The sequence below is a fragment of the Harmonia axyridis genome, chromosome 6, assembly GCF_914767665.1.
Source record: "Harmonia axyridis chromosome 6, icHarAxyr1.1, whole genome shotgun sequence".
NCBI lineage: Eukaryota > Metazoa > Arthropoda > Insecta > Coleoptera > Coccinellidae > Harmonia > Harmonia axyridis.
The window spans coordinates 13666515-13693908 of record NC_059506.1 but is presented as its reverse complement, the minus strand read 5'-3'; the positions used below and the strand labels follow the sequence as shown (position 1 = coordinate 13693908).

Genomic DNA, 27394 nt, shown 5'->3' with positions numbered 1-27394 from the left:
ACTGACTTCTGTTGTTGATTTCATTTGTTTGTTATTTCCTTCAATGTTTCTCATTCTAACTCTTTTCATCGTATTAAACAGGGACGAAAGCTTGACACACGTGTCTGAGGAAACCACTTTGGTATAAGGGACTGTTCTTATTCCCTTCTTTTTGTTTAATGAACAATTATCCAAGTAAGCCATTCCACATTGTTGATTTTCTTGGACTCGGATGACACGCGGGTAGCTATAATCTCCCACGTAGTAAGGTCAATTGCTGCTGTAACCACAATTGGACGGCTGACTTCTGTTGTTGATTTCATTTGTTTGTTATTTCCTTCAATGTTTCTCATTCTAACACTTTTCATCGTATTGCACAGGGACGAAAGCTTGACACACGTGTCTAAGGAAACCTTTTTGGTATGAGGGACTGTTCTTATTCCCTTTTTTTTGTTTAATGAACAATTATCCGAGTAAGCCGTTCCACATTGTTGATTTTCTTGGACTCGGATGACAAGCGGGTAGCTATAATCTCCCACGTGGTAAGGTCAATTGCTGCTGTAACCACAATTGGACGGCTGACTTCTGTTGTTGATTTCATTTGTTTGTTATTTCCTTTAATGTTTCTCATTCTAACACTTTTCATCGTATTGCACAGGGACGAAAGCTTGACACACGTGTCTAAGGAAACCACTTTGGTATGAGGGACTGTTCTTATTCCCTTTTTTCTGTTTAATGAACAATTATCCAAGTAAGCCATTCCACATTGTTGATTTTCTTGGACTTGGATTTCACGCAGGTAGCTATAATCTCCCACGTGGTAAGGTCAATTGCTGCTGTAACCACAATTGCACGACTGACTTCTGTTGTTGATTTCATTTGTTTGTTATTTCCTTCTATGTTTCTCATTCTAACACTTTTCATCGTATTGCACAGGGACGAAAGCTTGACACACGTGTCTAAGGAAACTCCATTGGTATAAGGGACTGTTCTTATTCCCTTTTTCCTTTTTGATGAACAATTATCCAAATAAGCCATTCCACATTGTTGATTTTCTTGGACTTGGATGTCACGCAGGTAGCTAAAATCTTCCACGAGGTAAGGTCAATTGCTGCTGTAACCACAATTGGACGACTGACTTCTGTTGTTGATTTCATTCGTTTGTTATTTCCTTCAATGTTTCTCATTCTAACACTTTTCATGGTATTGCACAGGGACGAAAGCTTGACACACGTGTCTAAGGAAACCATTTTGGTATAAGAGACTGTTCTCATTCCCTTCTTTTTGTTTAATGAACAATTATCCAAGTAAGCCATTCCACATTGTTGATTTTCTTGGACTCGGATGTCACGCAGGTAGCTCTAATCTCCCACGTGGTAAGGTCAATTGCTGCTGTAACCACAAATGCACGACTGACTTCTATTGTTGATTTCATTTGTTTGTTATTTCCTTCTATGTTTCTCATTCTAACACTTCTCATCGTATTGCACAGGGACGAAAGCTTGACACACGTGTCTAAGGAAACCACATTGGTATAAGGGACTGTTCTTATTCCCTTTTTCCTATTTGATGAACAATTATCCAAATAAGCCATTCCACATTGTTGATTTTCTTGGACTCGAATGTCACGCAGGTAGCTATAATCTTCCACGAGGTTAGGTCAATTGCTGCTGTAACCACAAATGCACGACTGACATCTGTTGATGATTTCATTTGTTTGTTATTTTCTTCAATGTTTCTCATTCTAACACTTTTCATCGTATTGCTCAGGGACGAAAACTTGACACACGAGTCTAAGGAAACCACATTGGTATAAGGGACTGTTCTTATTCCCTTTTTCCTTTTTGATGAACAATTATCCAAATAAGCCATTCCACATTGTTGATTTTCTTGGACTCGGATGTCACGCAGGTAGCTATAATCTCCCACGTGGTAAGGTCAATTGCTGCTGTAACCACAATTGCACGACTGACTTCTGTTGTTGATTTCATTTGTTTGTTATTTCCTTCAATGTTTCTCATTCTAACTCTTTTCATCGTATTACACAGGGACGAAAACTTGACACACGTGTCTAAGGAAACCACTTTGGTATAAGGGACTGTTCTTATTTCCTTCTTTTTGTTTAATGAACAATTATCCAAGTAAGCCATTCCACATTGTTGATTTTCTTGGACTCGGATGTCACGCAGGTAGCTATAATCTCCGACGTGGTAAGGTCAATTGCTCCTGTAACCACAATTGGAAGGCTGACTTCTGTTGTTGATTTCATTTGTTTGTTATTTCCTTCAATGAATCTCATTCTCACACTTTTCATCGTATTGCTGAGGACGAAAGCTTGACACACGTGTCCAAGGAAACCGCTCTGCTTTGGGGGACTGAGCTTATTTCTTTTTTCTTTGTTCAATGAACAATTATCCAAGTAAGCAATTCCACATTGTTTTCTTGGACTCGGATGTCACGCAGGTAGCTCTAATCTCCCACGTGGTAAGGTCAATTGCTGCTGTAACCACAAATGCACGACTGACTTCTATTGTTGATTTCATTTGTTTGTTATTTCCTTCTATGTTTCTCATTCTAACACTTCTCATCGTATTGCACAGGGACGAAAGCTTGACACACGTGTCTAAGGAAACCACATTGTTATAAGGGACTGTTCTTATTCCCTTTTTCTTTTTGATGAACAATTATCCAAGTAAGCCATTCCACATTTTTGATTTTCTTGGACTCGTATGTCACGCAGGAAGCTATAATCTCCTACGTGGTAAGGTCAATTGCTGCTGTAACCACAAATGCACGACTGACTTCTGTTGTTGATTTCATTCGTTTGTTATTTTCTTCAATGTTTCTCATTCTAACACTTTTCATCGTATTGCACAGGGACGAAAGCTTGACACAAGTGTCAAAGGAAACCACTTTGGTATAAGGGACTGTTCTTATTCCCTTCTTTTTGTTTAATGAACAATTATCCAAGTAAGCCATTCCACATTGTTGATTTTCTTGGACTCGGATGTCACGCAGGTAGCTCTAATCTCCCACGTGGTAAGGTCAATTGCTGCTGTAACCACAAATGCACGACTGACTTCTATTGTTGATTTCATTTGTTTGTTATTTCCTTCTATGTTTCTCATTCTAACAATTCTCATCGTATCGCACAGGGACGAAAGCTTGACACACGTGTCTAAGGAAACCACATTGGTATAAGGGACTGTTCTTATTCCCTTTTTCTTTTTGATGAACAATTATCCAAGTAAGCCATTCCACATTTTTGATTTTCTTGGACTCGTGTGTCACGCAGGAAGCTATAATCTCCCACGTGGTAAGGTCAATTGCTGCTGTAACCACAAATGCACGACTGACTTCTGTTGTTGATTTCATTAGTTTGTTATTTTCTTCAATGTTTCTCATTCTAACACTTTTCATCGTATTGCACAGGGACGAAAGCTTGACACAAGTGTCAAAGGAAACAACTTTGGTATAAGGGACTGTTTTCATTCCCTTTTTTTTTGTTTAATAAACAATTATTCAAGTAAGCCATTAAACATTGTTGTTTTTCTTGGACTCGGATGTCACGCAGGTAGCTATAATCTCCGACGTGGTAAGGTCAATTGCTCCTGTAACCACAATTGGAAGGCTGACTTCTTTTGTTGATTTCATTTGTTTGTTATTTCCTTCAATGATTCTCATTCTCACACTTTTCATCGTATTGCTGAGGACGAAAGCTTGACACACGTGTCCAAGGAAACCGCTCTGCTTTGGGGGACTGAGCTTATTTCTTTTTTCTTTGTTCAATGAACAATTATCCAAGTAAGCAATTCCACATTGTTGATTTTCTTGGACTCGGATGTCACGCAGGTAGCTATAATCTCCCACGTGGTAAAATCAATTGCTGCTGTAACAACAATTGAACGGCTGACTACTGTTGTTGATTTCATTTGTTTGTTATTTCCTTCAATGTTTCTCATTCTTACACTTTTCATCGTAATGCACAGGGACGAAAGCTTGACACACGTGTCTAAGGAAACCTCATTGGTATAAGGGACTGTTTTTATTTCCTTCTTTCTGTATAATGAAGAATTATCCAAGTAAGCCTTTCCACATTGTTGATTTTCTTGGACTCGGATGACACGCGGGTAGCTATAATCTCCCACGTGGTAAGGTCAATTGCTGCTGTAACCACAATTGGACGGCTGACTTCTGTTGTTGATTTCATTTGTTTGTTATTTCCTTCAATGTTTCTCATTCTAACACTTTTCATCGTATTGCACAGGGACGAAAGCTTGACACACGTGTCTAAGGAAACCACTTTGGTATGAGGGACTGTTCTTATTCCCTTTTTTTTGTTTAATGAACAATTATCCAAGTAAGCCATTCCACATTGTTGATTTTCTTGGACTCGGATGTCACGCAGGTAGCTATAATCTCCCACGTGGTGAGGTCAATTGCTGCTGTAACCACAAATGCACGACAGACTTCTGTTGTTGATTTCATTTGTTTGTAATTTCCTTCTATGTTTCTCATTCTAACACTTTTCATCGTATTGCACAGGGACGAAAGCTTGACACACGTGTCTAAGGAAACCACATTGGAATAAGGGACTGTTGTTATTCCCTTTTTTTTTTTGATGAACAATTATCCAAGTAAGCCATTCCACATTGTTGATTTTCTTGGACTCGGATGCCACGCAGGTAGCTATAATCTATCACGTGGTAAGGTCAATTGCTGCTGTAACCACAAATGCACGACTGACTTCTGTTGATTTCATTCGTTTGTTATTTTCTTCAATGTTTCTCATTCTAACACTTTTCATCGTATTGCACAGGGACGAAAGCTTGACACACGTGTCTAAGGATACCACTTTGGTATAAGGGACTGTTCTTATTCCCATCTTTTTGTTTAATGAACAATTATCCAAGTAAGCCGGAATGGCTTACTTGGATAATTGTTCATTAAACAAAAAGAAAATCAACAATGTGGAATACATTGTTGATTTTCTTAGACTCGGATGTCACGCAGGTAGCTCTTCTCATCGTATTGCACAGGGACGAAAGCTTGACACACGTGTCTAAGGAAACCTCATTGGTATAAGGGACTGTTTTTATTTCCTTCTTTCTGAATAATGAAGAATTATCCTAGTGAGCCATTCCACATTGTTGATCTTCTTGGACTCGGATGACACGCGGGTAGCTATAATCTCCCACGTGGTAAGGTCAATTGCTGCTGTAACCACAATTGGACGGCTGACTTCTGTTGTTGATTTCATTTGTTTGTTATTTCCTTCAATGTTTCTCATTCTAACACTTCTCATCTTATTGCACAGGGACGAAAGCTTGACACACGTGTCTAAGGAAACCACATTGGTATAAGGGACTGTTCTTATTCCCTTTTTCTTTTTGATGAACAATTATCCAAGTAGGCCATTCCACATTGTTGATTTTCTTGGACTCGTATGTCACGCAGGTAGCTATAATCTCCCACGTGGTAAGGTCAATTGCTGCTGTAACCACAAATGCACGACTGACTTCTGTTGTTGATTTCATTCGTTTGTTATTTTCTTCAATGTTTCTCATTCTAACACTTTTCATCGTATTGCACAGGGACGAAAGCTTGACACAAGTGTCAAAGGAAACCACTTTGGTATAAGGGACTGTTCTCATTCCTTTTTTTTTGTTCAATGAACAATTATTCAAGTAAGCCATTTCACATTGTTGTTTTTCTTGGACTCGAATGTCACGCAGCTATAATCTCCGACGTGGTGGTAAGGTCAATTGCTCCTGTAACCACAATTGGAAGGCTGACTTCTGTTGTTGATTTCATTTGTTTGTTATTTCCTTCAATGATTCTCATTCTTACACTTTTCATCGTATTGCTGAGGACGAAAGCTTGACAAACGTGTCTAAGGAAACCGCTCTGCTTTGGGGGACTGTGCTTATTTCTTTTTTCTTTGTTTAATGAACAATTATCCAAGTAAGCCATTCCACATTGTTTTCTTGGACTCGGATGTCACGCAGGTAGCTATAACCTACCACGTGGTAAGGTCAATTGCTGCTGTTACCACAAATGGACGGCTGACTTGTGTTGTGGATGAACAATTGTTCAAGTAAGCCATTCCACATTGTTGATTTTCTTGGACTCGGATGTCACGCAGGTAGCTATAATCTCCCACGTGGTAAAATCAATTGCTGCTGTAACAACAATTGAACGGCTGACTTCTGTTGTTGATTTCATTTGTTTGTTATTTCCTTCAATGATTCTCATTCTAACACTTCTCATCGTATTGCACAGGGACGAAAGCTTGACACACGTGTCTATGGAAACCACATTGGAATAAGGGGGACTGTTCTTATTAACTTCATTCTGTATAATGAAGAATTATCCAAGTAAGCCATTCCACATTGTTGATCATCTCGGACTCGGATGACACGCAGGTAGCTATAATCTCCCACGTGGTAAGGTCAATTGCTGCTGTAACCACAAATGCACAACTGACTTCTGTTGTTGATTTCATTTGTTTGTTATTTCCTTCGAAGTTTCTCATTCTTACACTTTTCATCGTAATACACAGGGACGAAAGCTTGACACACGTGTCTAAGGAAACCTCATTGGTATAAGGGACTGTTTTTATTTCCTTCTTGCTGTATAATGAAGAATTATCCAAGTAAGCCATTCCACATTGTTGATTTTCTTGGACTCGGATGACACGCGGGTAGCTATAATCTCCCACGTGGTAAGGTCAATTGCTGCTGTAACCACAATTGGACGGCTGACTTCTGTTGTTGATTTCATTTGTTTGTTATTTCCTTCAATGTTTCTCATTCTAACACTTCTCATCGTATTGCACAGGGACGAAAGCTTGACACACGTGTCTATGGAAACCACATTGGAATAAGGGGGACTGTTCTTATTCCCTTCATTCTGTATAATGATCAATTATCCAAGTAAGCCATTCCACATTGTTGATCATCTCGGACTCGGATGACACGCAGGTAGCTATAATCTCCCACGTGGTAAGGTCAATTGCTGCTGTAACCACAAATGCACGACTGACTTCTGTTGTTGAATTCATTTGTTTGTTATTTCCTTCAATGTTTCTCATTCTAACACTTTTCATCGTATTGCTGAGGGGCGAAAGCTTGAGACACGTGTCGAAGGAAACCACTTCGGTATAAGGGACTGTTCTTATTCCCTTTTTTTTCGTTTAATGATCAATTATCCAAGTAAGCCTTCCACATTCATGTTTTTCTTGGACACGGATGTCACGCAGGAAGCTCTCTTTTGCAGTCAGGCTATAAATTAGCCTTTTACTGCTCCATCTCAATATAATTCACTTCTGGTGAGCTATTTTGATCTGCTCTAGCAGGTGGCAAAGTTTGTGTAATCATTACACAATCTCTGTGCCAGTAAGGGTTTGGCTCTAATACACACTTCCTAGAGAAGTGCCATCTTCGGTCGTTTGTGTTTCCTAGGAGCTTTTTCATCGTAGTCGCAAGCCTTCCTTATAAAAGGGTTTGCATGATTTTCCATTTCAATGAAGGTCTTCACGCTCAGATCTTTTAGATGGTCGCCCAGGAATGGTATTTTCAGGTCTTCATGTACCTATCCGTACCTTGCTGACAAACCAAGCTGCATTTACGGCTGGTCTTAGGATCGTATTCTGCACGACTTGAAGTCTCTGCAGGTGCGTCTTTGCGGCGTATCCCCAAGCCGAACATGCGTAACACATGACCGGCCGGATGGTGGACTTATAAAGAAGAAGCTTGTTGGAAAGAAACATTTTTGTGCTTTTGCAAAGTAGCGGTTGCAACGCTGCCGCTGTTGTCTTTCCCCTTCGTCACAGCTGATGTGACGTGTTGGTTCTAAGTGAGCTTTTTGTCAAGTATCACTCCCAGATACTTGGCCTCGTTTTTCCATTATAATCCTCCTACCGAACATTACGACGAGTCCGATGGGATCTATTTTCTTTCGGCTAAAAAAAACTGCTTCGATCTTCTCAGGGTTTCTTGTAGGTACTTCGTTGCCATTTTGGGACACCAAGAACTGGCAAGAAAGGCGGTATCGTCAGCGTAAAGTGCCATGGAGTTTTTCACCGTTTTTGGCATTTCGGATACATATATTGTGAAAAATATTGGAGACAGCAGAGATCCTTGCGGAACTCCGGCTGAAAGAGACCTCTCTGAAGACAATACTCCGTCAAATCTGGCTCTAAACTTGCGAGAATGCAGGTAAGAAGCTAAAAGTTGGACCATGGAGAGTGGGAAACCTGCCGTAAGCAGTTTGTATAGCAGTCCTTTGGGCCGTACTTTATCAAACGATTTGGCTACATCCAAAAACACAGCTCCTGTGACTTGTTTCCGGTTATATCCATCCGTGATTGGTTCCACTACTCGGAGCACTTGTTGCACAGTGGAATGTTGGCTTTAAAAACCGAACTGTTCCTACTGTATGATATTCTTTTCTTTCGTTATTGTGTTGAATCTTTAGCATTGACTATATTCGTCAGTGCTACTAAAGCTTTTCGAGGGAGGTTCCGCAACGTCAAGTTAGTAATGCCGTCCGGTCCTGGTGCCGTTCTCACTTTACTCGACATAATAGTGTTCTGGATTTCCTGAACGGTTCGAAACCAATAGCTTCCGTTGATTCATTTTTCACTTTGCGGTTGACGTCCTCAATGTGGTCCAATTCCGCATAGTTGTAACTACAGCTGCATTGGCGTTGGAGGTTATCTGCGAAAGCTTCAGACTTTTCTTCTGGACTGTATACCATTCCTCGTAAACCGTGAATCGGCGGGGTTGGTTTCCTATCTGAGTGCAATGCTTTGGCCATCCGCCAAACACTGTTGTCTTCTGTGGAAAGAGAAAGTAGTTTCTCTTCCCAACTATCATTCCGGACCTTTCTGAGAGCCTCCTTGACTCTATCGTTGAGCTAGAGTGCTTCTCTCTGATAAGCTCCGCCATCAATAGGTTATTACCACCAATAACACCCAAGAATCGCTCGAATTTCATGTTTTCTATTTTCAGCTGTTTGAAATGCAGGAATAAGAAAAAACCTTCTAATTTTACACAGACATCCTAAAGGACTAATGAACACGTAGGTACCTTTCATTTTGCAAACACAGAACCTTTCATAAACTATAATTGATCATTTCAAAGAGCGATTTAACGAGCACACATATATAGGTATTAAATATGAATAACAAATATTAATCGCTCTTTGAAATGATCAATTATAGTTTCTGAAACGTTTATTTGTGATTGCAAAGTGATAGATACTTACGTATCAATTAGTCCTTCAGAAAGTATGTGTGAAATTAGCAGCCTTATATTATTCATTCGGTACCTGCATTTGTCCGATTTATTGTTACGTGAATATTGGCATTTTTTGGATATTCCGCTTGAATTATATATTTATTTGAAGTACCTATATGTACCTATTCGGTAATGATTGATTGCAAGTACTGACTTTGTTTTAAAGGTAAAAAAACCTGACCCGCCACCTCTTGTCCACATGTTTTTGGATAAGAACAAGATCTATGTTAAAACTGTCGAAATCAAAATCAGGATAGATATTTTTCAGGGGGACACGCAGAGTCTCTTCTGGTTTTGTTTGGCGCTAAACCTACTGAGAAGCCAGTTAGATACATCGACGACCTCAAGCTCTACTCCGCTAACGACGAGCAATTGGGAAATGTGGTAGCGTTCTTTGAGGCTATCGGAATGAAGCCGGGGAAAGATGAATGTGCCGTGGTTCAGGCGAAGAGAGAAGTCAAGTACAATTAATAGGGGACAGATCTGGTCGGCACGCAGAACCTGACGATACAAGAATGCCAGAGTCTTTCATCTACCTCAGAGCACATCAAGCCCTAAGATCCCTGAAATGAAATGAAGAACATTTTCAAGGCAAAATTTGTAAAAAAAATTTTTGTAGTCTCATTCTAAAATAAATTGAAGGACAACAATCAATACGGTAAGGACTTTCGGTTTCAAGGTGGACAGAGAAATGGGGAATCAGAAAAATTGGAGAACAAGATGAATATTTCAAATTTGATAGATAATTTTTGAAGGTCCTGAGAAGGACCGATTAGTTAGACGAACCATTCTCATCACAACAGTAATTTTTATATATTTATTCACTTCTTCTTCAAAGGTGCTGCTTTTTTCGGAGTTGCCACAGACTTGACTGATTTGGGTTTTGGAGCTTTCGGTTTCTTAGTTGGCGATTTCGCAATCTTCTTAGCTTTAGAAGGGGACTTGGCGGCTTTGGGGCTCTTCTTCTCGGTTGTTGCAACTGCTTTCTTCGTTTTCGTTACAGCGGCTTGTTTTTTGGCAACAGTAGACTTCTTTTTCTTCTTGTCGGTCACCACAGCTGATGCCGAAGTGGATTTTTTAAGATCATCTTTGGACTTGGAGGTGGCTTTTTTAATCACTTTCTTCTGGGATCCCGATGTCGAACCACCAGCTGCCAATTTGAACGAACCAGATGCGCCTTTTCCTTTTGTCTGAACTAAAGATCCAGATTGCACAGCTGATTTGAGGTATTTCTTAATGAAAGGAGCCAATTTTTCCGAATCTACTTTATAGTTGGAAGCTATAAATTTCTTGATGGCCTGCAATGACGATCCACTTCTTTCTTTCAAATCTTTGATGGCGTTATTAACCATCTCTGAAGTCGGAGGATGGTTGGGTTTGGCCTGTTTCGCGGTCGCAGTCTTTTTCTCGGATTTCTTCGCAGTTTTCGCACCGATTGGAACGGACGCACCGCTTTGTTGCACCTCTGTATCGGCAGAAGACATTATCGTGATAATTGATGAAATCGTTACACTGTATATATTTCAAAAACGTTAGATACACTTTCTGCAGGAAAAATACTGAAAATTAATGCATTAAAACTGAAGTCGACGGAACTTTGGCTAGAAATGTATGAATATGAGGATTATTTCGAGCAAAATGCTCAATTGATCAATCCTTGAAATTTCCGAATGGAAAAATCAAAAATAGAAAATTTCTGCACCATCTCGTCTAGAAATATTCCCGGAAAATTTCCCATAATCGATAATACACGACATTCGAAAGAAGGAATGTGAATTCCGGTATAAAACGCTATCGTTAACAAAGGTGGTCCTTCGAGCCGGAGTATTGGCCTCAGTTTTCTCCATGTAATTTGATTAATAGGAAATATAATCAATTGTATTTCAGGGAACGTAAATTGTTCGAATTTTCGTTAATTCAAAGCATACTTGATATAATCGATAACTTTCCTACAATTAGGGTTATTATAGTTCTGAAAGTGGCGAGTCGGTAGGGTGATCTAGTGTGGATGAATCTTCTAACTGTTCAATGAAGACAATTTTAAATCAACTCGTGAGAAATAACAGACAGGAAAGGATAATAATCGTATTTTGGAGCAGGCTGGAAATGTAGCTGATTGTTCATAAATTCATAGAAAAGCTTTTCCGCTAAATAATGCCGTAATACAAAAGCGCGTTCGGAAAAAGTAGTCAATCTAATATGAAAACTCGATTAATGTTAGACACGCACTAACGGATGAATTACCTGAAGAACGAACCAGGAGGTAATCATACAAATTAATAGTTTGGAAAAAAAAAAGGATAATATAAAATCTCCATAAAAAAAAAACAATTTGTAATCCCATACTGGAAGCAGGAATCAGCGAATGATATAAATGGGAACCAGCGATATCGTGCAAACAAAACTATATTACCTCATTTAATTAAGATATCAAATAATTCAGTAAGTAAACTACTTTTAATAATTCAAGTGAAATAGTAAATTGTTAATTCTGCACTTCAAACATGTGAAACTTAAGTAACACGGGAGAGTATAAATCTCAAGTATAATATTGACAGTCCAATGGGCACTGGAAGAATGTCTAGGTAAAGTTGCTTCACACGCCACTCATTATTATTATTATATTATAATAATATTGTATTATAATTATATTATAATGGATATGGAATGTCTTGATGATGAGTCTGATAACTCACTGGCAGATTGAATGGTCATAGAATCGAAAGTATAAATTTCCATCAACTCGTCATTAAGCTGAACGATGAAGAGAGCCTGAAATGAATGTCCACATTCACGTTCCAATATTGTGAATTGACGAGAAATTGAAGGCTCAATTTTAATTATTTTTATATTGTAAACTATTAGATGAATATCATTTTTACTGAAGAAGGAGAGTCTCTCCGAAACGTATGATTATATATTTTTTTATATGAAATAAACAAGTTCATTAAAAACCTGACACTTCCAAATAAAGGAAATACTATTGACTATATATATATATATATATATATATATATATATATATATATATATATATATATATATATATATATATATATGTATATATAACTTAGACGCAATAATGGTCGTGATTTATACAGAATGATTTCTCAGGGAATCGGTGTGAACACCAAAAAAATACTCTGTTTTCTTTGCCGAGCTTTCGGATTTTATTCAATCCATCCTCAGGGCTTCTACAAGATATCAACAAAAATTATCAGTTACAATAAAGAGAAAAAATAAACATTCTATATATATATATATATATATATATATGAACCCATCGGTTCATATTTGACACCCTTATGAGAGATAAGTTCAACGGTTGATATATATGTTTTTTCTTTGTAAATATAATATGGATTGTACCGTGTGTGAAATATTGTGCAATACGGGATAGGAATGAGAAAATTGGCTTCTCGATTAGAAAATGTGTGATCTCGTTATACGCGGAGGGGATTAACTTAGCGAGAATTATCAACTCAAACGGGTGGGATGAACGGAACTTCTTCTTCTTGATAGTGCCAATCCGTTATCGGATATTGGAGACCATTCTGGCTATTGTGACCTTATTCACTGTTGCACGAAACAGTCCAATTGTTGTTTCCCAGAACCAGACCCTCAAATTTCTGAGCCACGAAATTCTCCTCCTGCCGGGACCTCTCCTTCCCCCAACCATGCCCTGCTGTATAAGCTGGAGAAGGCTGTATCTTTGTTCATTCCGCATGATGTGGCCCAAGTACTCCAGTTTCCTCCTCTTCACTGAGATCTTTCTTAATTATTAAGTCAGTGCATGGCACTTTTACTCGTTGACTCCTTGTGGTTATCGGTGCGGGTTTAGGGGGGCGTTCACGTTCATACGCCTTGGTTGCCGGTTTCAGGACCTCCTCTTCACGGTGTCAACAATTTCAGTTTTCTTGTTGACTAATATTAGAACCCTCTCATTGGTCATGTGCTCTGTCCAATTGATTCGGAGTATTCTTCTGTAGAGCCACATCTCGAATACTTCAAGCCTCTTACACGAAGCTTCAGTAAGCGTCCATGACTCCACCCATACAGAAGCACAGGAAAGACATAGCACTTCAGAAGTCGTATTTTGGTCTTCTTGTTCAGGTCGTGAATCGTGAAAAGTTTTTTCATTTTAATGGAAGCTGCTCTTGCCTTTTCAATCCTACAGCGGATTTCCCTCGAATGATCCCATGCCGAGGTACGAAATTGTTTCGACTCTACCATTCTGTTGTCGATGTAAAGTTGATGAACGTAACGCGCAGAAGAAATAATTATATATCTTATCGCCGCCTACCGTCATCGATTCTGTGAAAATATTTTATGGAATAATTTATATAAGCCCATTTCTTAATTTGTTCAAATTGATAAAATAAGGTGGCAATAAAATTTGGATGAGAAATGTTACTCCTAGTGCACTACTAACCAAATGCTTATAAACTTGAATAGATAACACTTGTTTGTCCTCGGAATATTTTTACATTTTGCGATCGTATGGTCACAGCAATTCCAAGTAAAAAAAAAAAAAAAAAAAAATAAATAATATTTATAGTTAGGTGAATGAAAATGTTAGCTGTTTACCCTTAACGCTGAATTCCAAAAGAATTATCTCGTCATAGTAATTTGGTTGCCCATCTCACGGACAGGCTTAGGCTTTGTGGGAATTTTGTTTGCTTTCGGATTGTATGATATTTGTGTAATGGAAAAAACGAGAAAACGTTAACTTTGTGGTCCTGAAAAGGACCGATAGCAATATTTCGATGGTGAAATTTAACCTCCGAAACCGTACAACGTACGACCTTGGCGTTTCAAAGCATATACGACGTCCATTGCTGTTACAGTCTTCCTTTTTGCGTGTTCGGTGTAAGTTACAGCGTCTCTAATAACGTTTTCTAGGAATACCTTAAGTACACCTCTAGTTTCTTCGTAAATCAAACCAGAGATACGTTTCACCCCACCGCGGCGGGCCAATCTTCTGATAGCGGGCTTCGTGATTCCTTGGATATTGTCTCGTAGAACTTTCCTGTGACGCTTAGCGCCACCTTTTCCCAAACCCTTACCACCTTTGCCTCTGCCAGTCATTTTTCAGTTAACGACTACAATAACAAGAATTAACTAAAGGTTTCAGCGGAAAATACGGCTTTTATACCATCACAGTTTTCCCCACCACTAGATCTACACGACCAACCAATGATATTGCGAGAATGTGCAGTGGAACCGCCTACCTATTCCGCTATAAATAGATGAATCTAAGATTTCCCTCAACTAGTTTATACCCATACTCGAGATGGCCCGTACGAAGCAAACCGCAAGAAAATCCACTGGCGGAAAGGCACCGCGTAAGCAACTTGCCACAAAAGCGGCACGTAAAAGTGCACCCGCTACTGGTGGCGTAAAAAAACCTCATCGTTACCGTCCAGGTACCGTAGCTCTTCGTGAGATCCGTCGTTATCAGAAAAGTACCGAGCTGTTGATTCGCAAACTTCCTTTCCAAAGGTTAGTGCGCGAAATTGCCCAAGACTTCAAGACCGATCTCCGTTTCCAGAGCTCCGCCGTGATGGCCCTTCAAGAAGCTAGCGAAGCTTATCTGGTCGGTCTATTCGAAGATACAAATTTATGTGCCATTCACGCCAAGAGAGTAACCATTATGCCGAAGGACATTCAACTTGCTCGACGTATCCGTGGCGAACGTGCTTAAGCATCTTTTTCACAAAGTTTAAAATCGGTTCTTTTCAGAACCACAACTTTTTTTTTTACATTTATACAATTGATTGATTTCTTATAAGGTATCCCAAATTAAAGATCCGATATCAATAGTGCAATATAACCTTACTTAATTTCTTCCAACAAAATGCGTTACGAATTTCAATTTTCCATCAGTCTTTTGATATCCTCTATATCTTGGCGCAATAGCTTATTTTAAGCTGGAAGCAAATTATGCCGTCTTATTTCCAATTCGATCATTCAACTGCAAAAGATTCTGATGACCAGCATTAGAGAGAAGCGATACCGTGATTTCTAGATCACGTTGTGAAACGTGAACGTTACTTTATGATATCAGTGAAATTAAAGCGTGACGTGATCACTGTTTAGGTTGCTTGTTAATAATATTTATATGAATCACCCAAACCTTAGTTCGTTTATCTTTGCAACTCGAATTGGTCACTCATTCAAAGCAAAATTGTTATGAAAACATCCATTTTTCTTACATATTCAACTCTTTTCCTTATTTCAGATTTAGTTAGGAACGTAACACAAGGATATCGATTTTTCAAATGTTTCCTCAAATTTGAAGAGGTGATTTTGAAAGATAATTTCAACTTGCATAAATTACAAGTAGCATAATTTACATCAACTTTTGTGAAGAAAGCCCAAAGATTGCTGGTCTTTCGCCTGTTATTATTCTTTCGCCTATTATTATTATGTCGCTGACGTGTTTTCGTTTATTTTTTATAATACAGAGTACCATTTATTGCTTCGGTCGACAACTTCAATATAGAAAGAATTTCTTTGGGGTTGTTTATCAAAGATAAGCATAAAATTAGAATTTTATTGCCACCACCAATTATGCAGTAATGCAGTAGTTATTAGTTTGCAGCAAGTATTTATTGTTTAACTAGTTCTACAAAAATACTTCCTACAGCATGCGAAGTTGCATACGATGCTGGGATTGTCATAAAAATATGCAATTATGTTAGTCGAAAAAGGTTCCGAAGCAATAAAAACATCAGGCTGCCTTCATAATTTACGATTGCAACGGACGATGATATGCCCTGAAAAGATCTGTGAAATGTTCAAACTGTTATCCCGTCACGCTCTGTATTCGTTTTTCGGAACCGTGACTACCTGTGACATTCTGATCTCAGTGATTAAATCACAGTTCGTGAAATATCGCTCTTCTCTAATCAGCATTCCACCGACTGTTTCATAACATTTTGAAGAGGATAATGAGCATACAAGTTGTAAATAACATCCCATCACCAGTAAGGGTTAATGTACAACAATCTAGCTTGCGACATGTTTGGAATACCATAGACGATGAGATGGCGGTAGTTTTTGCAGACACTCGCCATTGCTAGAGTCCACCGAACTCTGTGCTAAGCTTTAATTCTTGGGGTTTGATGAAATGTCCATCAGTTGATTATTCAGGTGATGCGTCAGCAGTGTTGTGAAAGGCAGTGCTATGGTTCCTAAATGGTTTTGTCGGAGATGACCCGGGACCAACTTCTATTTTCTTTTGAAGTTTGTAGGTTCGGGTATATACCCGAACTTAAATAGGTGGAGTCAATTTAGGTGGTACGATCTCAAATAAAAAGTTTACACTGAGAAGGTAATTGAGAATCAATTGGACAGAGCACATGACCAATGAGAGGGTTCTAATATTAGTCAACAAGAAAACTGAAATTGTTGACACCGTGAAGAGGAGGTCCTGAAACCGGCAACCAAGGCGTATGAACGTGAACGCCCCCCTAAACCCGCACCGATAACCACAAGGAGTCAACGAGTAAAAGTGCCATGCACTGACTTAATAATTAAGAAAGATCTCAGGTAATTGGGGTCGGATCTTGTATATTCTCAAAATTTAAATATGTATGTCGTAAAAAGATTTACCCAGATTTTTTCCTAATTAGGATGTCTATTAGCTGTTCTTTCGATCCTATTCTTGGGACATCCTTTCTGCTGTGTAGTAATTTTCAACTCTGTATTTCTCAGAGTAACTAACGCTAAAAGATTACATATATCATGCTGTTACAATCATTACGTGTTCTTCAATTAACGGAAACTCTAGAGCCCGTAAGCAATCAGAGGTCTCCCCAAAGGACGTAGTTAATATCACACAATCTACTTCTACGAAAGATGAAAAAAAACTCCTCTCCTGACCTATCTAGCTGCCGGTATCACTAGGCAACAACAGTACCTAGAAGTGAAGGGAATCCAATATGCTGATGTCATCATCAAAATGACATCACACCGAATAAATAAGTCAAAATCATTATTTTGATCCGTATCTGATAGAACGCTCGAGCTTTTCGGATTCTGAAGAGTTTTTATGTCAAAATAGACGACGTAATATCCCCACCAGACAAATGGAAGCAGGAGTGCCTCAAGGTTCAGTTCTAAGCCCAAAATCAACAACATATGCATATGCAACGCCCCAAAAAGGTCAAGGAATATGCTAGCTCTATACGCAGATGATAGATGTCATTTACAGAATAGTGATCGCAGCACTAGATGATTTATATATTACAGACGAATGTTTCATTAAGGTGAAAGATTCAAATGAAATGACTTAACCTGCATAGTCAACTGTGCGATTGTATTTTTCTTCCTGTTAATTTCTAGCTGTTTGCGGAACCAATTATCAAATATATTGGGACTGTATGCAAATAAAAAAACAAACAAAAAACAAATAATAATTCAAACTCTATGGATGGCAATCAATGGCATTCAATGTATGAAATTAGTATACTAAGCCCTACCTCATTCAGAGTATGGAACGTACTACGCTGATTGGTCGAAACCGCGAGTATATATATATGTATACGAGGACATTTTCGAGGAATTATCAAAGCCCAACAATCATTTTACTCTCCCATATTCGCGTATTATATTATAATGTCTGGTCGCGGTAAAGGTGGAAAAGTTAAGGGTAAGGCAAAGTCTCGTTCCAACCGAGCTGGATTACAATTTCCAGTTGGTCGTATTCATCGTTTATTACGCAAAGGAAATTATGCTGAACGAGTTGGAGCTGGAGCACCCGTCTATCTAGCCGCTGTTATGGAATATCTAGCCGCCGAAGTTTTGGAATTGGCCGGTAACGCAGCACGTGACAACAAGAAAACCAGAATTATTCCCAGACATCTTCAGCTGGCAATCAGAAACGACGAAGAGTTGAACAAATTGCTATCGGGAGTAACTATCGCTCAAGGTGGTGTTTTACCGAATATCCAAGCCGTCCTCTTGCCAAAGAAGACAGAAAAGAAATCATAAATACAATCTGTATGTGAAACGGCCCTTTTCAGGGCCACAATATTTCCTCATTGAAAAGATTTTTTTATCATCTGATCACTTTGGGTATAATAAAATTGCGACAATTTCACGGTCCTACTGACATTCGTAAGTAGGGTAAATGCTCTGATTTTCGACCAAATTAACAAAAACATCGATTTCGGGTACGACTTTTTCACACATAAACTAATCAAATTTTAAAGGTGTTGATGTTCATCGATTCTTTGGCTAGTTTTAAATAATTTGTCATATAATTTTAAACGTTCTCTTCGCATTCAACCTTCGAAATGTGAAAACAGAAAATCTGAATAACATTCGGGTCACGACCATGCCGCAGAGTTCTCGACCATTTTTTTGTTTGTTTTCGACCACTAATAATAGTGGCCGCTCGCTTCTCGTCTTCACTTAAAAATTTTATATTTATATCAATCAGATGGATTTCAGATGAGGTAATTGAGTAAGAAACACTGGGAACGTAAAAAAATTATTCTGCAAAAGTTTTCATTTTCTATAAGTATTTCAAAATAGGAACTCATATTAAATAATATTATTTGGTTATTTTGTTCTTAATATCTTTTCAGAAACTAATGAGTATATAAAACACCGACCACAAGTGGTCGAGAATTAAGTATAGTATATCCAAAGTCACTTGGAGGAAGCCAGAATATTTCAATTATATGTTCAAGGGTTGTCCAAGTTTCCAGAAATTCCTTTGGGGCCAGTGAATTTATTGCCTAACAATACTTTCGAATAAACCCCCGGTATTTAGCGGATCGCGGTTTCCATTTCAAAGAGACATCTGGCCGAGCGTTTTTATGGACTAGTTCAAGTGGCTTTGTATATACTATACATTCAAATTGGTTCTCGACCGAGAATAAATGAAAGGTAGAATAAGTATGTTTCAACGTTAATTCAGTGGTCGCAAACTAATATTAAAAAAAAAAAAACGAACATGATCCGACAGAAATATATCGGTTGAAATAAACAATTATTGAAATTACATATTGGTTGTCGACCACTTTGGTCGAGAAATAAAAGGTAAAAATTTTCCAATACCAGTTCGCGACTGTCGAATAATATACATTTTCCCACAACTGCTATGAAAAGTAGCGTATTCTTCATAGCTTACTCAATTTCAAAACTATGTATTGCTCATACTGTGGGAAATATTATTTCTCACAGCACTTTGCCCACACCTCGCTTGGTAGACCAATGTAATTGGGCTTTTGAGTCGTTTCTATGGAAACGCAATAAATTCGCACATACTGTCAACGAAGGCCATTTTGATTTGAATCAAGTCCATTACTTGAATTATTGAAATTTGTGCAGTTGTAGGAAAAGTACAGTGTGCAACATGTGGAGAAAGTCCTTTTCTCGCTCGTGTGAACTCGCGAGAAAAGTTGGACTTTCCCCACTTGTTGCACAATATACTATTTCAGCGCGAAAACTTTGACCTATACCCCTACTATGCAAACTATCTTGAAAGGGTAGCAATGGTCGAGAAAACACGTACGGCGGAAATATTTTACACTACAAGATATATTTTATTATTATTTTATCTCAAATCACGGAATGGTCGAGTCGAGAGACACTGACGGTCGGCTAACCAGTGCATTTACCCTATATAATTACATAATACGACCCCATTCTGATCATACGACCTATTTTCGAATCTTCATTTATTACTTTATATTTCATGATAGAATATTGTTAACTCATCAATCTCAAACACGGGATAATGTGGGTGGAATGAATGCCTATTGTAACTATAATACATCCTTTGTTCTTACAATGTAATTTTGCTATTTTAGCTATTCTTTGTGTGACGCTTAGGATCACGCCACATTTTGCATTAGAGATAAGTAATGTTATAAATTCTCAGACGCATTGTTTTTTAGTCAGTCAATAACCAGTCAATAATAGATCAGTTCATGACAGATAGTTTTGATTGTACCTTTCGTCTTTTTCTTGTAAATAAAGTTTTTTTTAAAAACAAGGTTTTCCATCTCAAAAACATAATTGGCGACGAGGATGGGATCTCTTTAAATATTTCGGAAATAATAGCGCGACGAGAAAAACGCGACGTATTATCTGAAATATTGTGCCGGTCGTAGAAGTGACAAAACAAAAACTTTCTTTCGACTATCAGTTTCAACTGTTAAGGTGAGAAGCAACCCTGAGAAGGAAGCCAAGAAGCCCTGATCTTTGGAGGAGCGCCCAAGACGACTTCACTACAAGGAATACGAAACAAAAAAAAGGTTAGCAATCCTTTCTAATTGACTCCCAGTTTACCTATTCTGGCCCAAAAATAGTCAACCTTTTCCCAAAGTTTTGAGTGTAAAACTTGTAGAACAGTTTTTCCTAGGTTTCTTTAAAAAACCGACATAAGAGTTTTTCTAGGTTACTCAATTAAAAAACCGATTACCAATTTTAATTCAAGATTACTTCAATAAAACATTTTAAAGGCCGTAAAGCGCAAACAGTAAAAATGGCATTAGAAAATATAAACTTAACATTACCGGAAAAGTTCGGGATGCTTTTGCCAAGATTTTCAGGAGTGGAGAATGAATTACATTCTTTTATAAAAAGTACAGAAGAATATTTAAGGATGTTCACAAATGAACAAAATATAGTAAAAAGTTATTGTTTATCAGTTGTTAAAAGTAAATTAGTAGGAAGAGCGTTAGCTGAGGTAGCAACTTCCGATATTCCTGATGATTGGAATTCTCTAAAGAGATTCTTACAGATTAAATTTGGCGATCAAATCAATTTAGATGTATTGATACACAAATTACAATTTTTGAATAAATCACATAATGAAGATATAATAGATTTTATTGATAAGATAATTTCCTTAAAGATAAGAATAAATTATAGAATTGACGCGGATCCCATGCCAGATCCAGAAAAACAATTATATAAAACTAATATTTTAAAGATTTGTAAAACAGTTCTTATATCAAATGCCCCAATAGAATTGAGGACTTATTTAATAACAAATAATGCTTTGAATTTTGACGGAACAGTAAATGCAGTTAAAGATTATATATCGAATTTAGCTCAATATGATTTACTTGATAAAAGCAGAAGACAAAAATTTCAAACACGCCCTGAAAAAAATAATTTCAGAAATAATCCCAACACGAGAACAAATAATTATAGATCAAATAATATTCCTAATAATTATCATTTTAGATCGAATAATAATTATAATTCGAATTCAAATTCAAATTTCCCCTCACAACCTATTCAGTTTAATCAAAGACCTGTGAATAGATACTATCCCTCAAACAAACAAGTTTTTGGATATACTAATACTAATACTAATGTTTTCAAACCAAATCCTAATCAAAGAATTAATACACCACCAGAAAAAATGTCAGTACAAACAAGAGTTTACCCCCAAAAACGTCCAAATTATTCGACGCAATTCCCAACGAATCCCCAAAAGAAATTTTTTAATGAACGCGTTTCTAATGAACCACATTTTACTTTTGAAGAATTAACTCAAATAGGATCAAATCCTAATAATGAATCCTTTGATAGATTTTATAATAAAAATCATAATAGAGATTTTCATTCGAAACCTTCGACTTCCAAACAAAATTTTCGAGACCCTACTTTAGAAAACGAATTGACATAAAGCATACGCTAGATAATACAAATCAAAATCCTATTAAATTACCAGTAGACCTGAATCATCTAGAAAATAAAAAGAAAGATTTATCACAAAAACAGAAACTGCATATTGCAAGTGATTTTAGAAAATTAAATGAAAAAACTATTGACAGTAATAATCCCAAACCGGAAATAAATAGTCAATTGTCGAAATCTATAGAAATGAATAACATTGAATACGTATTTTCCAAATGCGATATAACTAATGATTCCAATAAAAGCGAAACCAATGAAATTGAAAATAATAAAGTCACGGAAGAAAAATCAGATAAACCCTCTGAATTATTAAATACTATTGAACAAAAAGATGATAATGTTTTGATTCATAAATCGATAGAAGATGTAAATGATCATAATTATACGGATATTTCCAGTGATCCAAAACGAAAATACTTAAGGACAAAAATAAATAAAGAATATTCGAATGATATGAATTCCCATAAAATTCCCCATGATATTTGTCGAAAAAGCAAATTTAAACGACCTCCCATACAATTTCAATCAAGTTACGTAGGTCACGAACCTTTCAATTACTCCTATTGTAATACAAACCCAACTGTTATCAAAGCACCGATTATTCGCAACCTTGATCCTATATTCAGAAGAAAGCAAGTATGCAATTCCCGATTTTTCTCAACTAATAAAGAATGTGCTTACCCATTGAGTAGAATTATTTTAGAATCTGATAATGAAATGAATCAAATTGAAACATTGAATTCCCAAATAGATGATTTGAATGAAATTAAAGATTTAAATTGTATTGAAGATTTTAATGGTATTGAAGATTTAAATGGTATTGAAGATGATTTAGTTTCAGTGATTAATCAAGTTACTGACGAAGAACTTGATAAATGCTTAGAATTATTAAATGCGAGTGAATACGAAAATAATGATAATGATGAATTTACTAATGAAATTGAAGATGATATAATTGACTTCGAAACTCAAAATGTTATTATTCATGACAATATAACTATTCATAGCAATATTGAGAATCCAATTTTCGAAATACCTTATACAGAAAGAAGTATTAACTCATCTAATTTACAAATAATATTCAAGACTGCATCTAATTATAATGTTACAAAAATTAAACTATTCGGAGAAAAACTCAGATTTATTGTTTCCATAAATTCAATCGGAAGCGATTTATATAAATTTATTAAAGAATATATTAGACCAAAAAGTTCCTATACATTATTTTTCAAGTCACCAGAATTGGAAAAACCACTTATACGAATTTTGCAAGAGAAATTTGATTATAAGAGTTTTGATTTAAAAATTTCAAGAATCTTGTTAGAAGACGTTGAAGACATAGATGAAAGACAACTTAGAATCACTCAGTATCATGAAACCAAAACGATACATCGAGGATTAAGAGAAAATCTTATTAGTTTGAAACGGAAATTTTATTGGCCGAATATGAATAAAGATGTTCAAAATTATATAAATTCCTGTGAATATTGCCAGAAAAGCAAATATGAAAGAACTCCAATTCAATTACAATATAAACCTAATCCTGTTGGTTCTAAACCCTTTTCTCATCTTTATTGTGATACAATACGATTTGGTCAAACATACTGTTTAAGTATAATAGATTCATTTTCTAGATTGGGACAATGTTATCCCTTACTTCAAAAGAACGGATTAGAAATTGTAGATAAATTAATAATTTATTTCAGCCATTATGACATACCTAATAGAATAACATGTGACAACGGAATTGAATTTAAAAATAATGTTGTACAAGATCTATGTAAAGTGCATAAAATCGAAATTCATTACATTACAAATTACAACCCAAATTCGAATGCTTTAGTGGAACGATTTCATTCAACGCTTATAGAACAATTACGAACTATTGAAGGTAAAAACAGTACTTTTCAAAATAAATTAGCTCAAGCTTTATTAAGCTATAATAATTCAAATCACTCAAGTTTAGAAATGACCCCCATGCAAATTATTAAGGCAGACTTAAATTACTCATTACCTATTGAACGTACGCATAACGAACAAGTTCAAAATTATATAGAAAATTATATTGAAAATTTGAATGACATCACGAAACAAATAGAAAGACAACGAGATAAACAATTAAATCGATTAGAAAAAACGAATTATAAGAGACGTGCGAAAGAAGATCACCCTCTCAATAAAAACCCGACCTATATCAAAGCTCCAATTACAAGAAAACTTGATCCCGCATTCAAAAAGATAGATGCGAAAGAAATTGATTCACATCGTATACAAGATTATAAGAATAAACATATTTATCATAAAAAAATTCTGAAACAACGGAAAAAGTAAATTTTAATTTTTATTTCAGATTGAAAATGAATTATTTCATCGTGACACTCACACTACTTGAGATTATCATAGAATCATTTACCTTAGAAATTATTCCTATTGAAAATAATATTTTACCTATACAACTTGGAAGAGCATTTATTACAAATAGAAATTTGCAATTAATATATCATATTGATTTAAGTAAAATTGAAAAAGTAATTAGCGAATATCAGAAAGAAATTGAGAATATTAGAAAAGAACCACTAGGTTTTACACAAACAGCGAATTTCAAATATTTAAGACATTCCAATGAATTGAATATCAAGGCCCTTGAAGAATTATTAAATGAAAATATAAAAACAAAAAGAGGACTTATTAATCTCGGTGGAAAAATATCAAAGATATTATTCGGAACTTTAGATTCAGATGATGAGGAATTATTTAAGAATTATTTTGATGGCATAAAGAAAAATGAGAAAATACTCATGAGGAATCAAAAGAATATTGCTACTGTAGTTAATGACTTAAAGAACAAATATAACGATAAATTTCAAAAAATAACTGAAAATTTGAAATTATTACAAATTGTACCTGCACTCCAAGAAGTCGAACAAATGCATCTTATGACATTTCAAATTAAAGATATTAAAAATACTATTGATGAAATTCAAACGGCAGTCAGTTTTGCTAGATTACATCTTTTACACGAATCTATTCTGCCTTACAATCAATTTTCTGAATTAATCAAAAATGTTACGATAATCCCTGTTCATCATTTGAAGGATTATTATCAACTTTGTTATACGAAAGTTATTTTCAAAAACAAGATGTTATTGTTCTTAATATCGATTCCAACTATTTATGAAAAGGAATACGAGTTGTATAAGTTTTACTTCCTATCACAAAATAATGAAACCCTTCCTTACACCGATTCCTATTTGCTATCTCAAGAAGAAATATTACAATGGTCGACAAGTGAATGTCATCCAGTTGAAAAGGACTTCCTATGTAATCAAGAATCCATGAAGAAACCTCCAAGATGCCTCATCAACGTTTTGAAAACCCATAAAGAAAATTGTACCAGAACAACATCAGTTCCCTATTCAGATTTGAAATTATTAGAAGATGGAAATATTTTATCTCTAGACAATAGAAAAGTCATAGAGAAATGCCCTCACCAAATTAAACATTATTTTATTCCGCCAATGGCCCTGTTGCATTCTAAAGGTACTATAAGTAATTCACAAAAAGAAATTTTTCCTCTAACCATCATAAATGAAGAAAAATATATTATTCTACCCAAGCAGACCCATTTTATCAAGAATGATTCTCAAGAAGAACTTATCAAGAATGAAGATATTCCAGACATCGTTTTAGAAAAATTAGAGCAGTGGAATCTTCAACCTATTGGAATAACATTTGCATTTATTTTGACAATACTTATAATTATTATTGTTATTGCTTTTGCTTGTAGATATTTCAGAAAAAATGTATCTTTAAAAGCTACACCTCAGCAAGGTGATACCTTTTTCCAAGAAGGGGAGGAATTACATAATACGACCCCATTCTGATCATACGACCTATTTTCGAATCTTCATTTATTACTTTATATTTCATGATAGAATATTGTTAACTCATCAATCTCAAACACGGGATAATGTGGGTGGAATGAATGCCTATTGTAACTATAATACATCCTTTGTTCTTACAATGTAATTTTGCTATTTTAGCTATTCTTTGTGTGACGCTTAGGATCACGCCACATTTTGCATTAGAGATAAGTAATGTTATAAATTCTCAGACGCATTGTTTTTTAGTCAGTCAATAACCAGTCAATAATAGATCAGTTCATGACAGATAGTTTTGATTGTACCTTTCGTCTTTTTCTTGTAAATAAAGTTTTTTTTAAAAACAAGGTTTTCCATCTCAAAAACATAATTATATACAGTGGCTTAGGTAGCTATTAGACCCGGGTCGATCGCAACCCACCGACGAGATAATCGGGTCGAAAGACATAATATAATACAGTGGGAGATCAGGTAAGAAATTTACGAAATGGGTTGTTCTGAATAATGGTCTATTTTCGAATAAAAATGAACAAATTTGTAAAACAGTCCCCCACTATGAACAGTAGAAAAGGACTTATTCTAGTTAACTAGACCTTCAAACTTCGATTTATCGAATCGAATAAATTATCGTATAATTCGATAATTATCGTACCGGTGGCAACGATGGATTTCGGAGTTACTTTCGAGCTACAATTTATTTATTTTGTATTATTCAATAGTTATGTCAACTAATGGGGCTATGTTAATTGGTGCTTTTATCTTTTGAAAATGAAATAAAACAAAAGTAAAAGATAATGAAATCAAACTCAATAAAAAATAACTATACTACGAGGTTGCAACAGGTAAGTCGAGTCCGATTGTTCATTAAATTAGTGGAGAAATGGTGGACTGTATAAGCGACAGCGAAACATATGAAAATGATACTAAAGTCTAAAATTGTGGTTAACATTATAACTTACCTGATGGGCGTCAGGTTAGAAAACATAGCCTCTCCACAGGGCCCTTGGTGCGGGATATACAGGGTGTTTCCTAAACATACGGCAAAAATTCAGGGGGTTGTTCCTTGGACTATTTTAAGCATGTTTTGTCCTTGGATGATTTTTGAAAAACCTCTTTGTTTCGAAGATACAGGGCGAACAACATTTTTCATATTTTTAAAATTAATAATAGTTCAATAATTAATAATAATTTGGATTGGAAGAGGTGGACCTCATTTATGGCCTGCTCGTTCCCCGGACTTAAACCCCTTAGATTATTTCCTATGGGGCCATCTAAAATCATTAGTTTATACCACTCCAGTAGAAAATGTGGAAGACTTGCGAAATCGGATCATTGCTGGGTGTAACTTAATAAGAAATGATCCTGGTGTTTTTGAAAGGGTTCGGCAGTCAATGAAGAGAAGATTGGATGCTTGTATGCTGGCTAGAGGTGGTCATTTTCAACAGTTTTTGTAGGTTGAGTTGAATTTTCATGTAATTTTTCATAATAAAATGTTATTATCTGAAATTTTGTTTCCCCTATATCTTCGAAACAAATAGGTTTTTCAAAAATCATCAAAGGACA

At 36.1% G+C, this 27394-nt stretch overlaps 4 protein-coding genes across 4 annotated transcripts; 2 read left to right on the top strand and 2 right to left on the bottom strand.

The window, feature by feature from the left end:
• Positions 1–10279: 10279 nt before the first annotated feature.
• On the bottom strand, positions 10280–10645 carry LOC123681680 (histone H1B-like; the record flags this gene model as incomplete). Its single annotated transcript, XM_045619918.1, has 1 exon — positions 10280–10645. A coding segment is annotated over one exon (366 nt), but the record flags the coding sequence as incomplete, so codon positions are not given.
• A 3366-nt stretch (positions 10646–14011) lies between these two features.
• Positions 14012–14378, bottom strand: LOC123681678 (histone H4). Its single transcript, XM_045619915.1, has one exon. The coding sequence runs from the start codon at positions 14367–14369 to the stop codon at positions 14058–14060; it is 312 nt and encodes a 103-aa protein (XP_045475871.1). The 5' UTR covers positions 14370–14378; the 3' UTR covers positions 14012–14057.
• Positions 14379–14569: 191 nt separating this feature from the next.
• Positions 14570–15044, top strand: LOC123681673 (histone H3). Its single transcript, XM_045619911.1, has one exon. The coding sequence runs from the start codon at positions 14575–14577 to the stop codon at positions 14983–14985; it is 411 nt and encodes a 136-aa protein (XP_045475867.1). The 5' UTR covers positions 14570–14574; the 3' UTR covers positions 14986–15044.
• A 2838-nt stretch (positions 15045–17882) lies between these two features.
• LOC123682818 (histone H2A) lies at positions 17883–18370 on the top strand. Its single transcript, XM_045621624.1, has one exon. The coding sequence runs from the start codon at positions 17904–17906 to the stop codon at positions 18276–18278; it is 375 nt and encodes a 124-aa protein (XP_045477580.1). The 5' UTR covers positions 17883–17903; the 3' UTR covers positions 18279–18370.
• Positions 18371–27394: the final 9024 nt, after the last annotated feature.